The sequence below is a fragment of the Haemorhous mexicanus genome, chromosome 2, assembly GCF_027477595.1.
Source record: "Haemorhous mexicanus isolate bHaeMex1 chromosome 2, bHaeMex1.pri, whole genome shotgun sequence".
Taxonomy (NCBI): domain Eukaryota; kingdom Metazoa; phylum Chordata; class Aves; order Passeriformes; family Fringillidae; genus Haemorhous; species Haemorhous mexicanus.
The window spans coordinates 4,132,946-4,151,405 of record NC_082342.1 but is presented as its reverse complement, the minus strand read 5'-3'; the positions used below and the strand labels follow the sequence as shown (position 1 = coordinate 4,151,405).

At 39.0% G+C, this 18,460-nt stretch overlaps 1 protein-coding gene across 1 annotated transcript in view; it reads right to left on the bottom strand.

Moving 5' to 3' along the window:
- The window catches only part of EPHA6 (EPH receptor A6), a 371,852-nt gene that overhangs the window by 48,798 nt on the left and 304,594 nt on the right, over window positions 1-18,460 (bottom strand). Inside the window, exon 13 of the mRNA XM_059871825.1 lies at window positions 9,694-9,755. Within this exon, the coding sequence (XP_059727808.1) occupies window positions 9,694-9,755 (62 nt within the window). The remainder of the gene's footprint in view (window positions 1-9,693; window positions 9,756-18,460) is intronic.

Here is an 18,460-nt window from a genome sequence, read left to right as displayed (position 1 = left end):
GTGCATTCCATCACATCTCTCATTGTGCAGCTTATCCCCTTTTCCTCCACATTTTCACACATTTCACAGTCTTCCTGCTGACAACATTTAATTGCTTTCATACCTGGTTACTATGAACGCCTTCCCCAACACTATTTTTAGTGCAAGAATGAGAAACAACACAAATTTCTTCACCTATGGCCTCATTTTGTTGTCTCAGCCTTGATTGTCTGCATTGAGGTACTGCTGTTGCCTCACTTTTACAGTATTTTTTTGGGGAGAGTTTGTTTGTTAAAAAAAAAAAAAAAAATCCCAAAATAACCTGAAAAAAAATTTGGGGCTTTACCTCATGCTGCTTGTGCACTTTATACCCAATCTCTGAACACTAGATCAAATGGGGTAAAATTCAGGAATTCAGCTTTGCCAAAATTTTCCTGGCAGATTAAGGTTAAGATCAGATCCATGAATGCATAAAACTTTTGGACACTTTCTGAATCTACTGTACATAAGAGTTATGCCATTAACTGTGCTTGCCCAGCTGGGAAGCCTCACTGGGGCTCAGTTTCTCCATCTGCAGCATCAAAGCTTCATCACAGCTTCTCTGTGTCCTGCATCAGACAGCTCCTGAATTATGTGGCAGTGGGGACCTGCACAGAAATTTCTGCCTTGTTTAGACCTGCCCTCTCTACCATTCACAGCAGACTGCTTGTAGGAGTATTTTTGTGACCTGAACTGGCAGACATTTAACTTCTCATGGATTATTCAGTGACCCAGGGCTTTTTATGTTGACAGGAACAGCCAAACAAAAACAACTTCTGCAAACAAGTTAACCTTCCATTTTCTCTTTCAACACTTCTAGCACTGGGCTACAGACAAATAACAAGCTCTGATGAGCAGTCAGAACACTTCTATTGCTTTGCTTATGCATTTAAGCAAGATGTTTTTTATAAGGGGAGTAGCTTACAGGAAGTTCAGCAAATCCATTAGATTCAGCTAAGCAACAGGCTGAACTATGCTTAGCTTTATCCCTGGTCAGCAAAGTATTTCAGCATTCCCATAATGATTCAATGATTTGGGGACTGTATCCAGTCAGGATATGTATATTTAAAGATTATGACAAAAATCAGAAAGAAAATGGTAAAAGGAGGATACTAACACACCTTGTCAGCTAGATGACCTCACTGCCTTATTATACTTCTCAGCAACACTTGTATTTAAGGAGCCATTCCAAACACAACAGCCACCTCCCAGGAAAGCACATTTAATGACACTTCTTTAAAACCAGCTATTTACAACTGATTTAGAGCAATTTCTTTCCCCTTGAATGTCTCAGTGTTTTATGTCAGGGCAGTAAAGCTTTTCTGTCTCCAAAATCTCCACACTGAAGTAGAGACAGCTCTCCCCAAGGAGGCCACACCCTCTCTCCTTGTCACCATCAAGGCCACAGACGAACACCTGGTTCTGCAGAGGACACTCAGCTGAGGCCCAAGACACAACTTCTGTGAGTCCCAGACTACCAGTGACAGATGTTTTCAATAAACTAATTCCTTCCAGCAATTAAGCAAAGAGGGACACAAGATTGTATTCTTAACTACTTTGAGCTGCTTGCTGTAAAGGAAGGACAGGAATTCTAGCCAATATTTTTGTAATGAGGCCACATGGGATTTCTGGGTTTGCCTTTTGTTTAATAATTCTAATTGTTCAATTGATTAAAAAATGACAAATTTGGTTGCCAACAGTTAGTACTCTTCATACTTGCCATGGAGGGATTACTTATTTCAGCTAACCGTAGAATTAGGATTTGGAACAAAGTGCCACCTGATTTTTGCAAAATGACCATTCAAGCCCCTCTCTACCCCCACAACAAAGCACCAAACTAAGTCAACCCCTCAAACCTCTAGATTTTACCTCTTCCTTATCCTTCTTAACAGCTCCATTTTTTCAACAAACCTCAGAGTCATTTGCAGCACCTCCCTTAACCTTTTGTCTTCTTGGAGTGCAAGCATTCATTCCTTCCTTTTTTAATTTCTGCTCTTTCAAATCTAGACCATGCTTGGCTGATTTTTCATAAAACACAACCTTTTGTCTGCTCTTTCCAAGTCTCAGTACTTGCCTTACCAGTATAGCTGTAATGCCTGAGTTTAAAACAATCTCACGCTTTTGCCATTCTCTCCGTCGTTCTTTCAAATTTTTTTGGGATTCTGCCTTGACACAAAAAGTTAAAGCTTCTTATCTTCACTGCTAAAGAAATGACAGACCTGGTAACATACCAACTGCAATTTTATTCTGTCCTCCTTCTCCCTCTGTGTGTTTCTCAGAATCCTCTACTGCATCTGTTCTCCTCTCTCTTTTCTCATGCTTGGTTTTATCTTTTTTCACTGCCAGCCTTGCAGTTGGACCAACTACATTTTCACTGTCAGCAGAACAGTCTTTTCTCAATCAAGTCTCCTTGTAATCACTTCTGCACCAGTTTCCATGCCAGCTGTATCCCCTTACAATCTATAAACTTATCATTCAATACATCAAAAAATTTTTGATGTAAGCTGATCGGGATACAGACTATGAGCTATATTTAACCTTTGGAAAATTCAGCTAGGTTGATGAAATTATAGCAGATCGAATCTGACCTCGTATTTTCAGCATTTTTCAAGCCCCCAGGTACAATCTTTTGGCAACTTTCCTCTATCTTGTTTCATTCACTTGGCATATAGGGAAATAAAACACTCATCTGACTGATAGCATGGTTGTTACCAAGGGCTTTATTCTGATTCCCATAGCTTAGATTTGAAATATGCTTTTGATAGGATTCCCACTGGGCTGTTAAGGGTGTTAATCAATACTGGCAGCAATTCAGACCTCAGTGGACTCACCACATTTATCCTATCATCCCATTAAATTTTAATCAAGCTTTGATGGCTTTTCTAAATAAACTTTTCTCAACAGCTGGGGATAGATGCAATATCTGAGTAGCTGCTCTTGCACTCATGCAGTCCTTAAGAATACCCTGAAAAAATTATTTTTATTCAGCTACAGTTTGCTTTTAAGAACCTCATGTAAGTGAAATATTCTCCTCATGTTACAGACCTTTCAAGAGCACTAACCTTTAATGGGCTGCTGAAGAGGTTCAGTTACTGTAGGGGAAGAAGGAGGAGATCCAGAGTTTCTCTCATTGCATTTTGCCCTCCAGTTTTCAGCTCCAGTGCCCAGTGTAGTGCTTTTCTACAAGCCTGTGGAATTTTTCTTCTTGAGAAGGTTTTTTCCATTTCACTACCCAGTAATCTTTTGGAGGCATGGCCACTGGATTTTTCTGTATTGTTTCTGGAGTTCCATCAATTCCAAAATCCACTTCCTTATGGGCCAAATAACTCAGAATACCTTTAGGCCTTTATCCTCTGTTCAGGATTTACTACAGGTCTAAAAATTTTACTGCAGATTATTTAGATCTCATTTTAGATGAAGAACAGCACTGAAAATGGTGTGTCTGTGTCTAACTTAGATCATATTCACCACTGACACTTCCTACTGGTCACTGGGTGAAAGATGCAGTTTTTGCTATGCATTTATTGTTACAGTTTTACTGTGCAAAGTAAATGGTGGAACTTTCTCAAGACAAATCTTCCAAAATTCAAGTTGCAGCTTGGTATTTCTTGGAAGTGTAACTCATTCTTCAAACTATCATGTGTGTCACAATAAAGTTTATCTTTTTGGAACTAAATGAGGTCAGCTGATAATTTCTTCTTCATGCAACTGTTGACAGAGCTCCACGCAGACTTAATTATTATTAATAGATTCCATTAATTCATTTTCTAATTACTTTAATTAATTTTAAATGCTAATGAGTGATCCTACACAGAGTGCAGAACAGCCCTACCTCATACATCTTTCCATCCAAATTCCATTCCTTCCACACAGGATGTAGCAGAAATTTCATGAAAATCATATTTCTCTGGCTGCTCACAAGCATCTCATGTTTTAGAGAGAGTTTTAAAGCCTTCCTGAAGCCAAAGTTTATGAGATCAACTGCTTCTCCCACAGCCATAAAGCCTGAGCCCTGCGACAAAAGGAAACCAGATCTGTTTGACAGAATTAGTTCTTGACAAATCCATGTTGGCTCACACTTATCTCACTGTTATCTTCAAGATGCTTAGACTTTGTTTGATAATTTGTTCCAGAAATCTTACAGCAGTTGACATTAAGCTGACTGGCCTGTAATTTCTTGGCTTCTTTTTGCCTCTCTTCTAAAAGACATTCAAAATCCCTTCATTTAAAAGACACTGGCTCTGTTCTGATCTTCTGATTTCTCATTCCTGACAAATTCATAAAGAGCACACTGAGACAGTCCACATTATGTTTCAAATTCTTTTTGTCTTCAAATACAAGACCATTTGTAAAACATTTCTTGTTGCTCAGTACGAAGAATATCTACGGTATTTAATGTCTAAGTAAGAATATCTAAATATTAAAAATGTCCAGCATTTCTAAAATAAATTCTCACAGCATCAGAAATGCTGTTCTATACATCCTTTCAGGAGGGCAAAACATAGCTTGAGAACAAATGCTGGCTCTGTAGCATCAGTGACAGCTTCTCAGTGCAATCTTAGGTCACTTAAATACATGCTGCTTACAATTTCACTATTAAGGTAATGCAGTCTTTCAAATTCACTTTCTAATTGCTCAATCCAATTTTAGTGTTAAAAAAAAAAAAAAGAAAAAAGTATCAGCAGTTTCAAGGTTCCCAGTGCGTGTTTTCTCTTTTACAGACTGATTTTTGAAAGCAAAATGCCACTTTTATCCTGCCAGGAAAGGAACGTGCCTCCAATAAATTAAAGTGCACATGAATACTGTGCACTTTGGGAAAGCAAAATAAGGAATATTAGTTATGAGCTCCAGTGTTTTTGCCTCTCTGAATGCAGATAAATAATAACAGGAACGATTAAACTTAGGAAAGGCCATCTGGCTTTTTTTCCCCCCACAGCCTACTCTGCCTGGTGAGGCCATGTTAGATGGATATACAACACACACTTTACAACACTGCTTCACAGAATTTGCTGCAAGTGTTCATTTTTGTCTTCTCTCACTTTCCCCCCAAACTTGCTAAATGTGTCTGCCACAGCATCTAAACTGTAGCTGAAAAAAGGGTGAGTGTGATGGCAAAGCTGCTCTGAGAGTAACTTCTTAACGATTACTGCAAGAAACAGCAATATATCACAATATTTTCTCTGTCTAGTAACACTTATCTTAGCCTCTGCCAGGCCAGCCTCGAGGGATTAGAGCTGAATTCCAGGGTTTCATTTGCTGAAAAGTCTGCTGCAGCTGGTGCTCTAAGGCAATTAAGCTTATTTCTTATAGACTCTTAGAAAGAAAAAAAAAAAAAAAAGTGTGGCAGCATGTTCACTTACTATGCTTGCCTGTATATAAATCTAACTTTTTTCCACAAAGATTTTAATTTTCTGAAGTGAATGGAAATCCATCAGCCCCAGTTTTGAGTAGGAAGAGGAGAATTACAATGGCAAATAGTAAAAATGAGGAAAGCAAGGTGGTGCTGTGATTACCCCAGGTAAACGTATCCCTTCCTTTTACAGCTCTGAGTTTCACAAAACTGGGGAAGACTGGAGCATCTTTCAAACCTAAATATCTCTGTCTATTCAGCACACCTTGGACACTGAGCAGGAAACTACTCTGGTAGTCTGCAGGTGCAGAAAAATACTGAAAGAAGTTCAGTATTCTGGTGATACTCTTTTTGGTTCATTTATGTGATTCTCTGTAGCCAACCATGATCCTCCTCCAAAGGGCAGCTTCCAGACACCTTCCTTTTCTGTGTTTAAATCCATGCCCACACTGCCTGATGCACGAGGAGGTGAGCACAGACCACAGCCAGCTCAGAGCTCTCCAGGAATCCTTCTTCCCAAGAAGCCTCCTAACCACCCTGTTCCTCTCCATGTGATGCTAAATCCAGTTATTTTAGCCAAGAATGACCCCTTAAATGGAGCTGTGAGAACAAAATGGAGTAGATGAGATTTTAATCTGAATAGCCCCATGAATCTGTGAGGCACAGGCTTGGAGAGAGGGCTGAGTGGGGGACGATGCATTGGGGAGAAAAAACCAACCTTGGGGAAAGGACTTTTGTGGGAATTATTGCAATCATCTCATAGGCTTGGGTCCAACAGCTATCTCCAACCCCCAGCAGGGCAAACTGCCAAACTGCTTGCTAAAAAGGTTTTGTGGGTTTTCAGCTATTTTTTCCTCTACTTTGTGGTTATTCTGCATCTCTCTTGGTTGTCTTTCTTGTCATCTCTTCTGCAGCCTGTATCCACAAGCCCAAACAAACACATCTGACTGCAACTGCCCTGTCTAATCACTAACATCTTTCTATCAATACAGAGAGCTGCCCTTTCAACCCTTCTTGCCTTTATTATTTGCCTCATCTGCCTGCAGAACAAAGGATTGCTGAGATCTCCATGACACAGGCAGGTAAAACATAATGACAACGAGCCCCATCCAAAATCTGTGTGTGCTAACAGGAAATTTTACCTGTGTCTCCTCAATTCCCAAAGGTTAGCCACTTTCTTTCCAAGCACAGATTTCCTCTGTCTGGAAGTTGTTGGTGTAATGCTGGAAGAGGCTTCTAGCCCCTAAGGAAATGCTTAGCTGGAAACCCACATCCTTTTTAAGAGAAATCTCTCCAAGTGTTACCAGAAATGAGGCCACATGAACCTCATTTCTGGTCAAACAATTGTATCATTAATGGCAAATTTCAGGTATACTTTTGTGGGACGATTAACCTACATGTCTCAATCTTATGTGATAAAAAACTCCCAAACAACACTCCAAAAAACTAAGTTTCATCTTTTGTAAATGAGTTTTATATGATTGCAAAAATAATGCAATATTTCAGAGGAAAATTCAGTGTCAAGTGTATCCAGCAATTTAGGATGTCTGATGAAGCACAATCACTGAAATTAATTACCATCATCTTACAAAATTGGTTCTAATTAGTTGATGCCTTCCCACTTCAGAATATCTCTGAAGCAGCTTCATATTGCAAATCCATGCCAATGTTTTTCACCCAAAAGCTCAACGTCAGCAGCCAGCATACAGGATCCTTTGTAGGGAAGACATAATTCATCTGAGCTTGCTGGTAAATCCATACAAATAGCAGAAAGTGGGCACTGCTGTCTCTAAAGCAAAGAGTAAAGGCTTTTTAGATTTTAGGGGTGAGAGATTAAAGGGTGGGGGAAGGCTTCTGATTCGTGGCACAGCCTGTACTGGCATGAAAGCAAATATCCCACCATGGCTGTGAGGAGGGTGATGACAAATGGAATTCTTCCTCTGGAATACCCATACATGGGTCACCACAGAATTTCACTTTGAATTTGTAAGACTGATCCATTTTTGCAGGCTTTTTGAGAAAGACAGATGGAGGGATGTGCTGGGGAAGTTTTGCCCGTTGTGGTATGTAGGGAAATATTTCTTATGGTGAGAAATGGACTTTTTTCCCCTCTGTGTAAAAACACTTTGTACTGGAACAATTGATTCCTTTAAATAATAAGAAAGACAGACTATGTGATAAGCCCTTCCAAATCCCACAACATTTGTTATAGTCACTGAACGCCTTTCATTAGGATTGCTAAAGATAAAGCCTTTCTGCTGCTTTGTATCTTCACAAAAGCTTTTAAAAATGTGGACTAATATCTGCAGGAAACAACTATTATTAATGAAGCAGCTGGATTTCTTTTTAAATAGGTTACTTTGCAGCCATTTGCTCTGCTAATTATAAACCAAAATGCTGACATATATCTACAGTGCTTTGGGATGTTGAATATTATCTAAAGTACATTTAAAAAGCCTTTTAGAAGAATAACCCATATCTGAAGTATGAATTGAAGCTGTAAAATAATATACATGAAAAACAGCTGCAGAAATTATTAGCTCACATTTCCCCCCAGCAGTTCTGCTTCCAAATATATCTGATGCAATGTGAGAAGCATTGCTCCACAGTAACATCATCATTCTGCTGATGCCACTTTCTATTAAAGTATCCTAATAAGTAGTAACTGTTCTGATATATGAATGCCTGTGAAATAGACCTGGAATACAGATATCACACCAGAGCAGTTCAGAGAAAGGTAATTCTCTCTCATGAATTATTTCAGGACTTGGTTCTATTCTCTTCTATGAAATCCTCCACGCACACACACATGCACAGAACAATGTTTCAGGCCCAGAAAAGTCTTCCTGGGGCTGAAAAATCACAGAGCAGGAAAGCTGCAGGTACTCAAATCAAGGGCAGTTCCTGTGCTGGAATGGACAGAGACATGAGCCAGAAAGGAAAGGGAGTAGTTTTTAAAAACCACCCAGTGTCCAAGACATGGATGATATCAAATGCTCCATAAAAATAACTTGATTTTGAGAAATCAGCAAATTATCACAGGAAACTGCTGGTATGTTTCTGACAACATAACAGATATCTGTCATGTGGCTTGACAACAAAAAATAAAAAATTATTTGGGAGAATAGGTGAGGAGGACAACACAGACATGTCAGAGAAAAATTACTATGTAATAATCCAAACCTAAAAGTAAAGAGAATCAGGGTCTGGAATCTGTGGTAGTGGCACTGCTGTACTCCCAGGCCTGTATCCCTTGCTCCAAGTGCTCTTCTCTGGTGGCTTCCCCTCTTCCCAGCAAGTACTGCCTGCATGACTTTCTCCCCTCTCGTGTAAATCTTTCTGAAGTGCTGGCTGCTTTTCCCTCCTGCTTATTCACTTTTTTTCTCTAAGCAGTTCCTTCCTCCTGCTACCACAAAGAGCCATCAATCACCATCACCAAGATTTTCATGCCAGTATTTCCACTTCTCCTTGCTGAATGTCTCTCCTTTGGGACACCCTTTCAAACAAATTCCCAAACCCACAGGTCCCTGACTTCCCACAAGCCCAGGTTTAACATTCTGCAGGATGGAAATGACAGTGGGCTACTGAGGGCTGGTGTTTACTTTTTTAAGACAAATCTGAGATACTTGACATTGAAATTATTCATGCAGGTTCTTAGGTCAGTGGGTCTCTGGAGCATTTTCAGGCGTTCTCTTAAAAAAGAGACTACATGAGGATAAGTTTAGCTTGCAGAGGGGGGTCATCCTTTCCTTTTACATTTCTAAAAAGAATGGAATACAATTTTGCCAGCATATTACTCACATTTTCTGTAGCCCTTCTTTATTGTTTACTAAGGAGGTTTGGGGGTTAATTAATGTCAGGACATTTCACCCATGAACTGTTTTCTAATTCAATTTGTTAAATGCAAATAGCCATAAATATTATAAATCAATTACTGATTATATTCTACGCTTCACCAACCAAAAAAAATCATAACAGAGTCTTTTTGAAGGTGATTGAGAAAAATGAACCACTTCCATAAGGCCAGGCATTTATGCTTCAATTTATCTTTTCTTTCACAAAAACAATTTGAAATACATTTTGCTAAATACAGGAACTACTTTTGTAGAAGAAATCAATTATATTCTGAAGTTTAAATCTTCTTTTTTTCCAGCCATGCTCTAATGTATTACTGTACCTCAGAAATGTACCCTGGGGAAAAGGCTTCTATTCTTCACTAGAAATCCATGAATAACATTATGCAGAAATTAATTTGTGATAAATGATTTAAAATCTTAACCTAGAATGGTTTCTGATTCAAATGTCAGCAGAAAATAGCACCTCACCCGCAGGAAGGAGTCAAGGGATCCGTTCTCCATGTATTCAACTACAATCATTACTGGTCTGCCTGCAAAACAGCAAAGAGACACATCAGCATTATGGACATACTATGGGGCTTTTGCAATTCTAGCTGTTCTGCAGAGGTTATTCACAGTAGCTGAATATATAAAATATTGCCAAAATTCTCATTTATATCACAAGCACAATTCCCTGTGTTACTCCCAAGAATTATTTTCTATGCACTTTTTTTCGCTTTTGTTCTTCCTGGATTAGCTGGATACACATCATTCCCTTTGGTGTATTCTCTTAAAAAATGATCAAAGAAGAGCCTGCTATCTCCAAATAGCAAAACTTGCCGTGTAATATTTTGCAATGTATCTGAAATAAGGCAAAACCCAAATATTCATAAGCCATGTCTGAGTAATTACAAACTGAGGGTGATAATTTTCGTCTCAAAGAAAAATATCTCAGTGACTTAGGAACACAGGAGAAAGATAGAAAGGGGTGTCACAGAAAAAGTTCTCCTAGATCTGCTGTGTACAATCCAGATAAACTCTGAATTCATGTATTTGTAAATACCTAAAATATACACAGTGTTACTCAAATCAAGGTTTTGCTCAACCAGCACAGTCCCAGGGTGGCACCATATCCAAACTGAAGCAGAACAAAACATTACATTTATTTCTTGAAAGGATATCCAAATCTGATACACTTTTGAAGTGTGTACTTAACTTAAACACCAGCTCACTGCTGGTACCCTTTAAAAATAAAACCCTCTCTAAGTGCTTGACAGGAGAGGGGCAGTCAGGCTGCCAACCAGGCTGCACAGCAATTCTTAGAATTATTAATATCCCAAAGCAGCCATTCTACACAAAAAAAATTAATGAAGAAGAATGTTAATAAGATTAGGAAGGAGGTGAAAGGGTTAAAATGGCAGACTTTTCTTTTCCTGGGAATGCCCATCTCTTTTGGGGTTTGTGGGAAACCAGAGCTATGCCAAGTGGTGACACTGTGTGTCCACCATTTCCCTTCCTCAATTCTACACTAGCTGGGCCAATATTTTTCAAGCCCAGAAGAAGACTCTTTCATCACTTTTTTTTTTTTCCCCCTCTTCTGCTCAAATTATGTTTGTGATATTTTTGGATGAGGGGATGAGAAACAAACACAGTGTTGGGCTGATAAAACATAAAAGGGCATTTTGATTGTTCTACCCCAACTGTCTATTTCTGTTCAGTTGGGTTAATAGTGGAAGTGTTTATTAAAAACAATATAAAACAGGCCACAGCCAGATATTTCTCCTGAGATGTTACAGTTTCCCTTCAATCTGAAAAAGTGAATGATCCATTTCTGTGGTTGCTCCAGCATGTTGACCCAGAGTTTTGGGTTCTTGACAATGCCCATTCACAGAGCTTAGTCTGGTGTTTTTGTAGTTCCTATCAATATTCCCTCATTTCTTCTAATAAAATTTGTGATTATTTCTGTATTGACTCTCGTGTTCACATTTTCCATTAACTAAAACACTTCACAGTCTTGTCACAATACAATTTTTTTTTTTGTTTTTTTTTTTTTTTTTTTGTTTGGTGTGTGTGAAAATTCCGAGGTGCCTTGATAGCCTTTTTGGATAGCCCTTGGAAGTGTGAAGAACAACCAGCTTCTCTCTTTTTAACTGAATGTTTAGCCTCAGCTGCTGACATGCATTTGCCACCAGATCAGTTCTATTAATCTACACCCATTGGTTGTATCCTGGTTTTGCAATAGAAACTTAAAAGATACATCACTTTTAAGCTCTTAGAGATCAGAGGTTTTAAAAATTCATGTTTCCTTTACTTCAGTTTGCTAATGATGACTGGTTGTACAGCCCACTCTCTTTAGTTCCCAGCACATTCATGCCCCACATTCCCTTTCCTTTATCATTTCCTTACTGTCACAGGGCTGACACCTCCACATGAAAGGAAAATCCTAAAACATAGAGAAGTAAACAACCTACAGCCTGATGCTAGAGAATCTTCCACTGTGCAAAACCCTCTTGAGTAAGTAGTAATTTCTGAATTGATACAGACAATAGCATTTTTCAATATTTAGGGGTGTAAAGCTGGCTTTCAGATTCCATATTTGGTCAGAAATTTCTCTTTCTGGGTAAATCAACAACTAAAACACCTGTACAGAAAATTTGCATTTGAAGGGAAGGACAAATGGAGCTTTAGAACAGCACCCCTGGTTTCCTGTGGGGAACCCTTGGGCACTCTACACTTTCCAGAAGCTGTAATTTTCCCTAGAGGTTCACAGACCCTCATTGCAGCTTTTATGCTCCTTAGATTCACATCCTTCCCCACAAATTATTTTCATACTTGCTAAACAGAACTGTTAATTTTTCTACATTCTCTCACAAAATATTCTTCCCTCCAAAAAAACCCCTCACCTGTACTTCCTTTTGCTCAGACCCTATGCTCCTAGGTTAAAGTAACTATGAAACATATTTATATGCATTCATCTGTGGATTTAAAGAATATACTTAAGTATCTTTTTCACTGAACAATGAGGTTTTAAACACTCAACTTGAATGACTTGAAATGACATGCCTTAACACAAAACCAACTCTTCCAAGTGACAGCACAGGGATAGCACTAAATACACCAAAAAGTGCAGCATTTTTCCGTCTAACAGGTTGCTGCATATCAGGGAATCAGCAAATCATGAATAAATTTAGTCCCTTAGGCTGATAGCTTCCCAGTGACTTAGTCTGTATCACTTGCCATGCTACCAAAATTTCAAATGAAATTGAGGTGGGATTGTGTCAAGACACCACAATGTGTCATGACACCGTGAAAATAAACCTGGCTCCATCACTTGATTATCTCAAGCAAAAATCTTTAATCTGGACACAAACCTCAAATAATCAATCTCAAAAAATTCTCAAATAATCCAGTCTTTAGTGTGACAGCACTTGATAAAAGCCACCTGATTTTGGCTGCAAGTTTAATGTATCCCTGGAGCTATTTATGTATTCCAAGCCAGACTGTGACAGTGACATTTTTAGTCAGCACAGTATTTTGTCTTTGGAGCACCTGTGCATTGAAAATGTCTCAGCTGTTGTTAGGGTGGCTTGAAGACATAGTAAAAAACTCTGGTACACAGTAGAGTCCAGTGGGAACTTTTATCACCAAAGTGGCAACACGGGCTCTATTGCCAGTATGTTATCCTTTACAGAGCAGTGCAATTTGAGTCCAGAAAAACTTGTATGTGCTGGACCCCTGTATAAACACAAAATACTGCTTTAGTTTTGAAGAGGGCTACAAAACTGACTTTCAAAATAGTACTGGGAGATTTCTAAACTAGCGTGGTGTTTGCATCTAAATAAATTTTTAAGAAAGCCTATTACTTAGATTACAAAAATTCACATTGTTCTCATGGCACTACAAATTCTTCATCCTCAAAACAAGATCAGGAATGAATAAATGGGAGTGGGGCAGAGAAGTCTCTAAGACAGAGAAGCAATCTTTGATGATTTAATCAAGGGGTAGGCTAATGCAATGCTGGAAGGCATTGAATGATTTTCCCAGGATTGCTTACAGCACAAAAGATGGAGAATAAACAGGTTTAAGGACAAAGAGCAGTGGGATACAGATGGCAGCCGAGGCACTCCTGGGAGTTATAACAACCTCCATAAATGGCTGAACCTCCTGGGATGGGAACACACCCATCTCCAGCCCAAAGAACTGCCCACCTCAGGGAGGTGTTTCCACTCAGGACAGGAGAAGGATCTGAAGAACTGAGTTAATTTTACAGTCAAGAGTCACACAAGAAAAGGAATGGGAAAAAGACACTGAAAAAGGTGTCAGCTGAGGGCTTGGAACCAAGGAGATAAAAACCATGGGTGCTGCTGGAGGAGAAGACACAGCTTCTTGTTTGAACTTGGGGAGAATGAAATAAAAATGCTTGAAGATGGTTCAATGATCAAATCACTCAAAGAAATCAGACTTGCAGCAGTTTTAGATGCTTAGCACTGCTGGAGTGGGGAGTCCTGGGAGAAAACAGACCTTCTAAAGCAGAGGAATTACAGAGTGTCCTGAGAACCCTAAATACAGATTTTACACACCACATATAGCACATTTATAATTTGCAGTACATTATAACATGGATCATTTTACTACATATTTAAGATAACAACAAGAAATAATAACTGTGTTTATACATGACACACACACTGATACCATCCCCACATTCTCTGTTCTCAGATTTTTTGGGAAAGCATAAATATTCCTGCCCCAGACACATGTGGGATATTTACTGAAGCAGATTTCCCTCCTTGCACATGGAGTAACTGTGGCTCTGGGAGATCATTTCAGAGTGCCAGCATCTCAAAAAGCCACACTGAACACACAAGAGCAGCACTGGGGATTGGCATGATGCAGGAAAAGGACAGTAATTCAATTTATCCCAACTGAGAGGAATCTATAGAAAGGGCAGGGGCTGTTCACTGTTTTGAAGCAACTCCTACCCTGTGACAAGAGGGTGACTGCTTTGGACAACTTTCCCTAAGAAAGTTCTTCAGTGCAGTTCTCCCACTCAGCTGTACTGCAATGCCACTCAAACAAAACCAGAGAAAATGACAAACAACCTGTACTGATGTCATGCCACCCCAGAATATACTGCAATCTTGTATTTTCTACTGATCAATCTGCTTGTCATTTTTTAATAAGCAGGAATGCAAAAAACAAAAAAACCAAAAAAAGAAACCCCAAAAAAACCCACCCCAAACCCCCCATACATTTCCAAATAATGTAAAATACTGATTAAATCTGAAATTCACATTGTATATATTTTTAAGGGTTTTTTTTTTCCACAACAGAAGATTTTGATAGCATGTTATTTAACTGAGTGCCAGAGTGATGAATAAGGAGGAGAATCTGAAGTGTCATATCAATGACAAAATATTCAGCTTGTTGTCTCCTGTTGTCATTTTAAATAATACAGCAAAGCCTCCTTTAATGAATGTTTTATGTAAGATTAATCCTCCAAAAAGAATAGTTAGCATGTGTTCTTTTTGTACAGACTTACAATGAAACCTCTAATACCAATTCTGGGGGTAGATTTGTTAACATGAACACACGATCCTCATTCTTTCACTTCAAACAGCACAGGTTGGCACCTGTTCCCTGGTTCACATTAGGAAAAATTGCTCCATCACTCCTGTGGATCAGAGTCCACATGGCTCAGGAAATCACCTCCCTATCAGGCATCTCTTCACTCCAAAGCCACGTCCTGCTGTTGGTTGCCAGGGATTTATCTCCTGCTGAAGCAGAGATAAGCCAGCCCCAAACACAGGGGCACACCCTCGGTGAGGGCTGTGCCTTCCACACTGCCAGGGAAATCCAGGGGAATGCCCAGGCCTTGGGAGGCACTCCTGGAGCTCCCAGCTGCTCCATTCATTGCACACCCCTTCAAATCAGAGCCACTGGCCACGGCACTGCAGCTGCTTCTCTCCTGTCATCACTAAAAATGCATTTGTATGCACCAGAAAGAATTAATTTCAGTGATTAAAAAAACATTTTTTCCATTATACAAAACAGGAAAAAAGAAAGAAAACTAAAGATTATGAAGAAAAGCAAATAAAAATATTTCTGCCATTTTGCACTTTTGGTTTTGCATTGTTAGCCCACATCAATTCACATGAAGCCAATGTGAATTTTACTGCGAGCCACCACACTTGGATTATTGACTCACAGAAGGCCCCTGACTAAGACCTGTGTCCAAGCAGCATCAAAAAATAAAAGTTGCAGTTCCAAACTAATTTTTGAGAGTTTAGAAGCCAGAGTTTGCAAACAGGATGGGATAACATATTTACATCCTGCTACCACAGGAATTCCCATGGATATAACCTATTTATCTTGCTGCTAGAGCACTTTGGATCTTCTCATGTCTATAGACCAAATATCATTAGCTAAATTAGTTGAGTCAGGGGAAGATACTTCCTCAAAATCAATGAATAACACTTCAAAACACATGAATGACCATAAGATACTGCTGAAATGTTAGGAAGGTATGGCCACACAGCTACCATTCTTACCTGAAGATTTATTGTATCCACACAATCTGAAAATATTTCATAGCATAATCCTGTTTTCCTGTAATTATACTTTAAATGCTTTTCCACTTACTACCCTGTGACCCACTGGCAAGAATTTATGCCTGTTGGTGTGTTTTGGAAGCCAGGAAAAGTCTGTATGTATATTTATAAAATATTTATATTAAATATTAAATACTTATAAAAACCTTCTCAAACCTTCTGGTTTGAGAACCTGCAACCTCGTGTTGCAGGCAGTACTGAAAGTGGCTCTCCTGGCTCCTCACATGACAAAGGGAGAATGTGCTTTGGACAACAGAAATTTGAGGAGTCCTGCTCCTCCTGCAAGTCCTAATCCACATCAATCCCCCAGGGTGCCTACAGAAGATATTCTGGAAGATTTTGAGGAAAGGAAAGTGGATCTGTAAAGAGAAAGCAGCTATGTTGTTTCCATTCCTGATCCTTATCTTCCCATGAGAGAAGCAAGTGAAATACAGGAGAGGGTAAAAACAGAAGAAATAGAGTTTTTTGTCACTACTTGGGGGTTGGGTCGGTGAGAGAGAAATAACGGCTAAAATTATATTATAGGAATACAAAAAATGGCACTTTTGCTTTAGCACTGAAACAAACAGTAAGAGAAAAAAAAATCATAAGACATAATGTATTCTGTTCAGATTCAGTTCAAGAGAGAGACTTTTGCCCAGTTGGATTAACCAAAACAATTCTCCTCAGTTATTTCATAACTGAACTTCAGCATATTTCACTTAATCTAATGACATCTCACCCTGAAGCTGCTCAGGGTTCATACCAACCCACATCCTCCTGTGGAAGGAGAAAGGGAGGTTCTTTGGGTCAGAATTAGACCACAGAGTCCAACTGCATCAATGATGACTTGCCCTGCTGACCCCAAGAGCATGTAAAGGAGTTTGAACAATGTGAAATCTGTGCACAGATCTGGGCTCCTGCACTTCATATTCAGTCTGCCACAATTCATAACAAGTTCTCAGGGAACACAAGAAGCACATCCCACTTAACCTGTGTTGTGAATTTACCTATTATCACAGGGGCATTATATTTAGAAGCTGTAAGCTACAATGTAAGTTTGAAAAGGAGCAAATTTTTTAAAAAAGCATGCACAAGGTTACAATGAAACAGGGTTTTGTGTTTTCATAATCATAATGATGTGGTTAAGGTATTATTTCAATCCTATTCTAAAATGCCATTTGTTATTTATTTGATATTGTGCCTAATTGAGAAGTTGATAGGATTCTGACATGATTTTAGGATATCCTTTGTGTATTTTTCCATTTACCATTTGAGCCATTTTGCCTCATTTCCCTTTAGTCTACATAAAGATTAAACATCTGAGACACCACTGAGATATAAAAAACTCATAATCCACCACTCTTCCTTTATGACCAAGGCATCATTTCCCACGTGCAGAGGTAGTGCAGGTCACACACCAACACTCCTGAAGGTTCTGGAACCCAAAGGATCCTTTGATTGGAACATGTGGGCTGCTAAATCCAAAATTAAGAAAACAGAACATCACAAGTCAGAGCTCCAACAAATACATGATGCCCTGGACCCAACACTGGGATATTTTAGTGATCTCCTGGGGTTTTTCATCATTTCTCTTTGAGGGTTTTTACCTTCAGAATATGAAGGCACACACTGTCAAGCTTCTCCTTCCAATTCTGATTCTGTGTGTCACAGACAGGTGACATGAGTCTGTACAGGATTGTCTAGGCTTCACCAACTGCACAAGCCACAATACCACTGTGTAAAATTCAGATTTAGGCAGATTATTTTCCAGTATTTGGGCCCGGGAATGCGACTTCAGCAAGCTGAATTTGGTAAAGGCATACTGGCTTCCTACCTAAAACAGACCAAAAGTATTTAAACATTATTCAAGTTAGCTGTTTCTCCTGCCTCCCATCTCTCAAAAATGAACCAGATCTGATTATGCTTTTACATCCAGTGTTCTAAGACTGGCAAAAAAGGGAGTTCAGTTTTCCCTTAATCTTGAAACAAAGAAAATCTGTGTGCATGTCATTTACAAATATACTTCTGTGTATATCTGTCAAGTTCCTCCTGCTCTCTTCATATCTTTCTGCTTCTGTCAGTAAGGAATAGCAACTTGGTTCAAGTAACATGCTTGTGACAATAAATTTCCACATTTTGTATAGTCAGGTTTTTAAAATATGCAATAGTAGTGTATATTATGTAAAAATGACCACATATGCAAATACTTTTTTCTGAACTTCTAGGATTTAAATGTTTGGAATTGTTTACCATGACCACCTGAGCATGAAATTAGATGTTTAGTAAGGGCAAAGAAGGACAACCTCTTTTTATCACGTCCTACACTCAGAGCTTAACCTCACTTTTACAGCTCAATCTTAACCCTAATTGACCAGCACAAAATGTGTTTCTTTCAGTATTAATGCTACTTTCTGCTCATCCTTATTTTGGTTCTGAAGTACTCCCTGCCTGCCTAATGGGAAAGTCCATCTACATTTGGACTTCTGTTCTCAGAAAATACATGCCATTATGTATTAGTTATAGGGTTTATAAGGTAAACATTCCAGTGGAACAGCACTGAGGCTGGGGAGAATAAACTGGAAGAGCCACTTGGCTCAGGTGTCCCAGGAAATGCATGTGCAATAGAAGAATCAATTTGTTAGTCACTGGGAAAGGATTAGCAG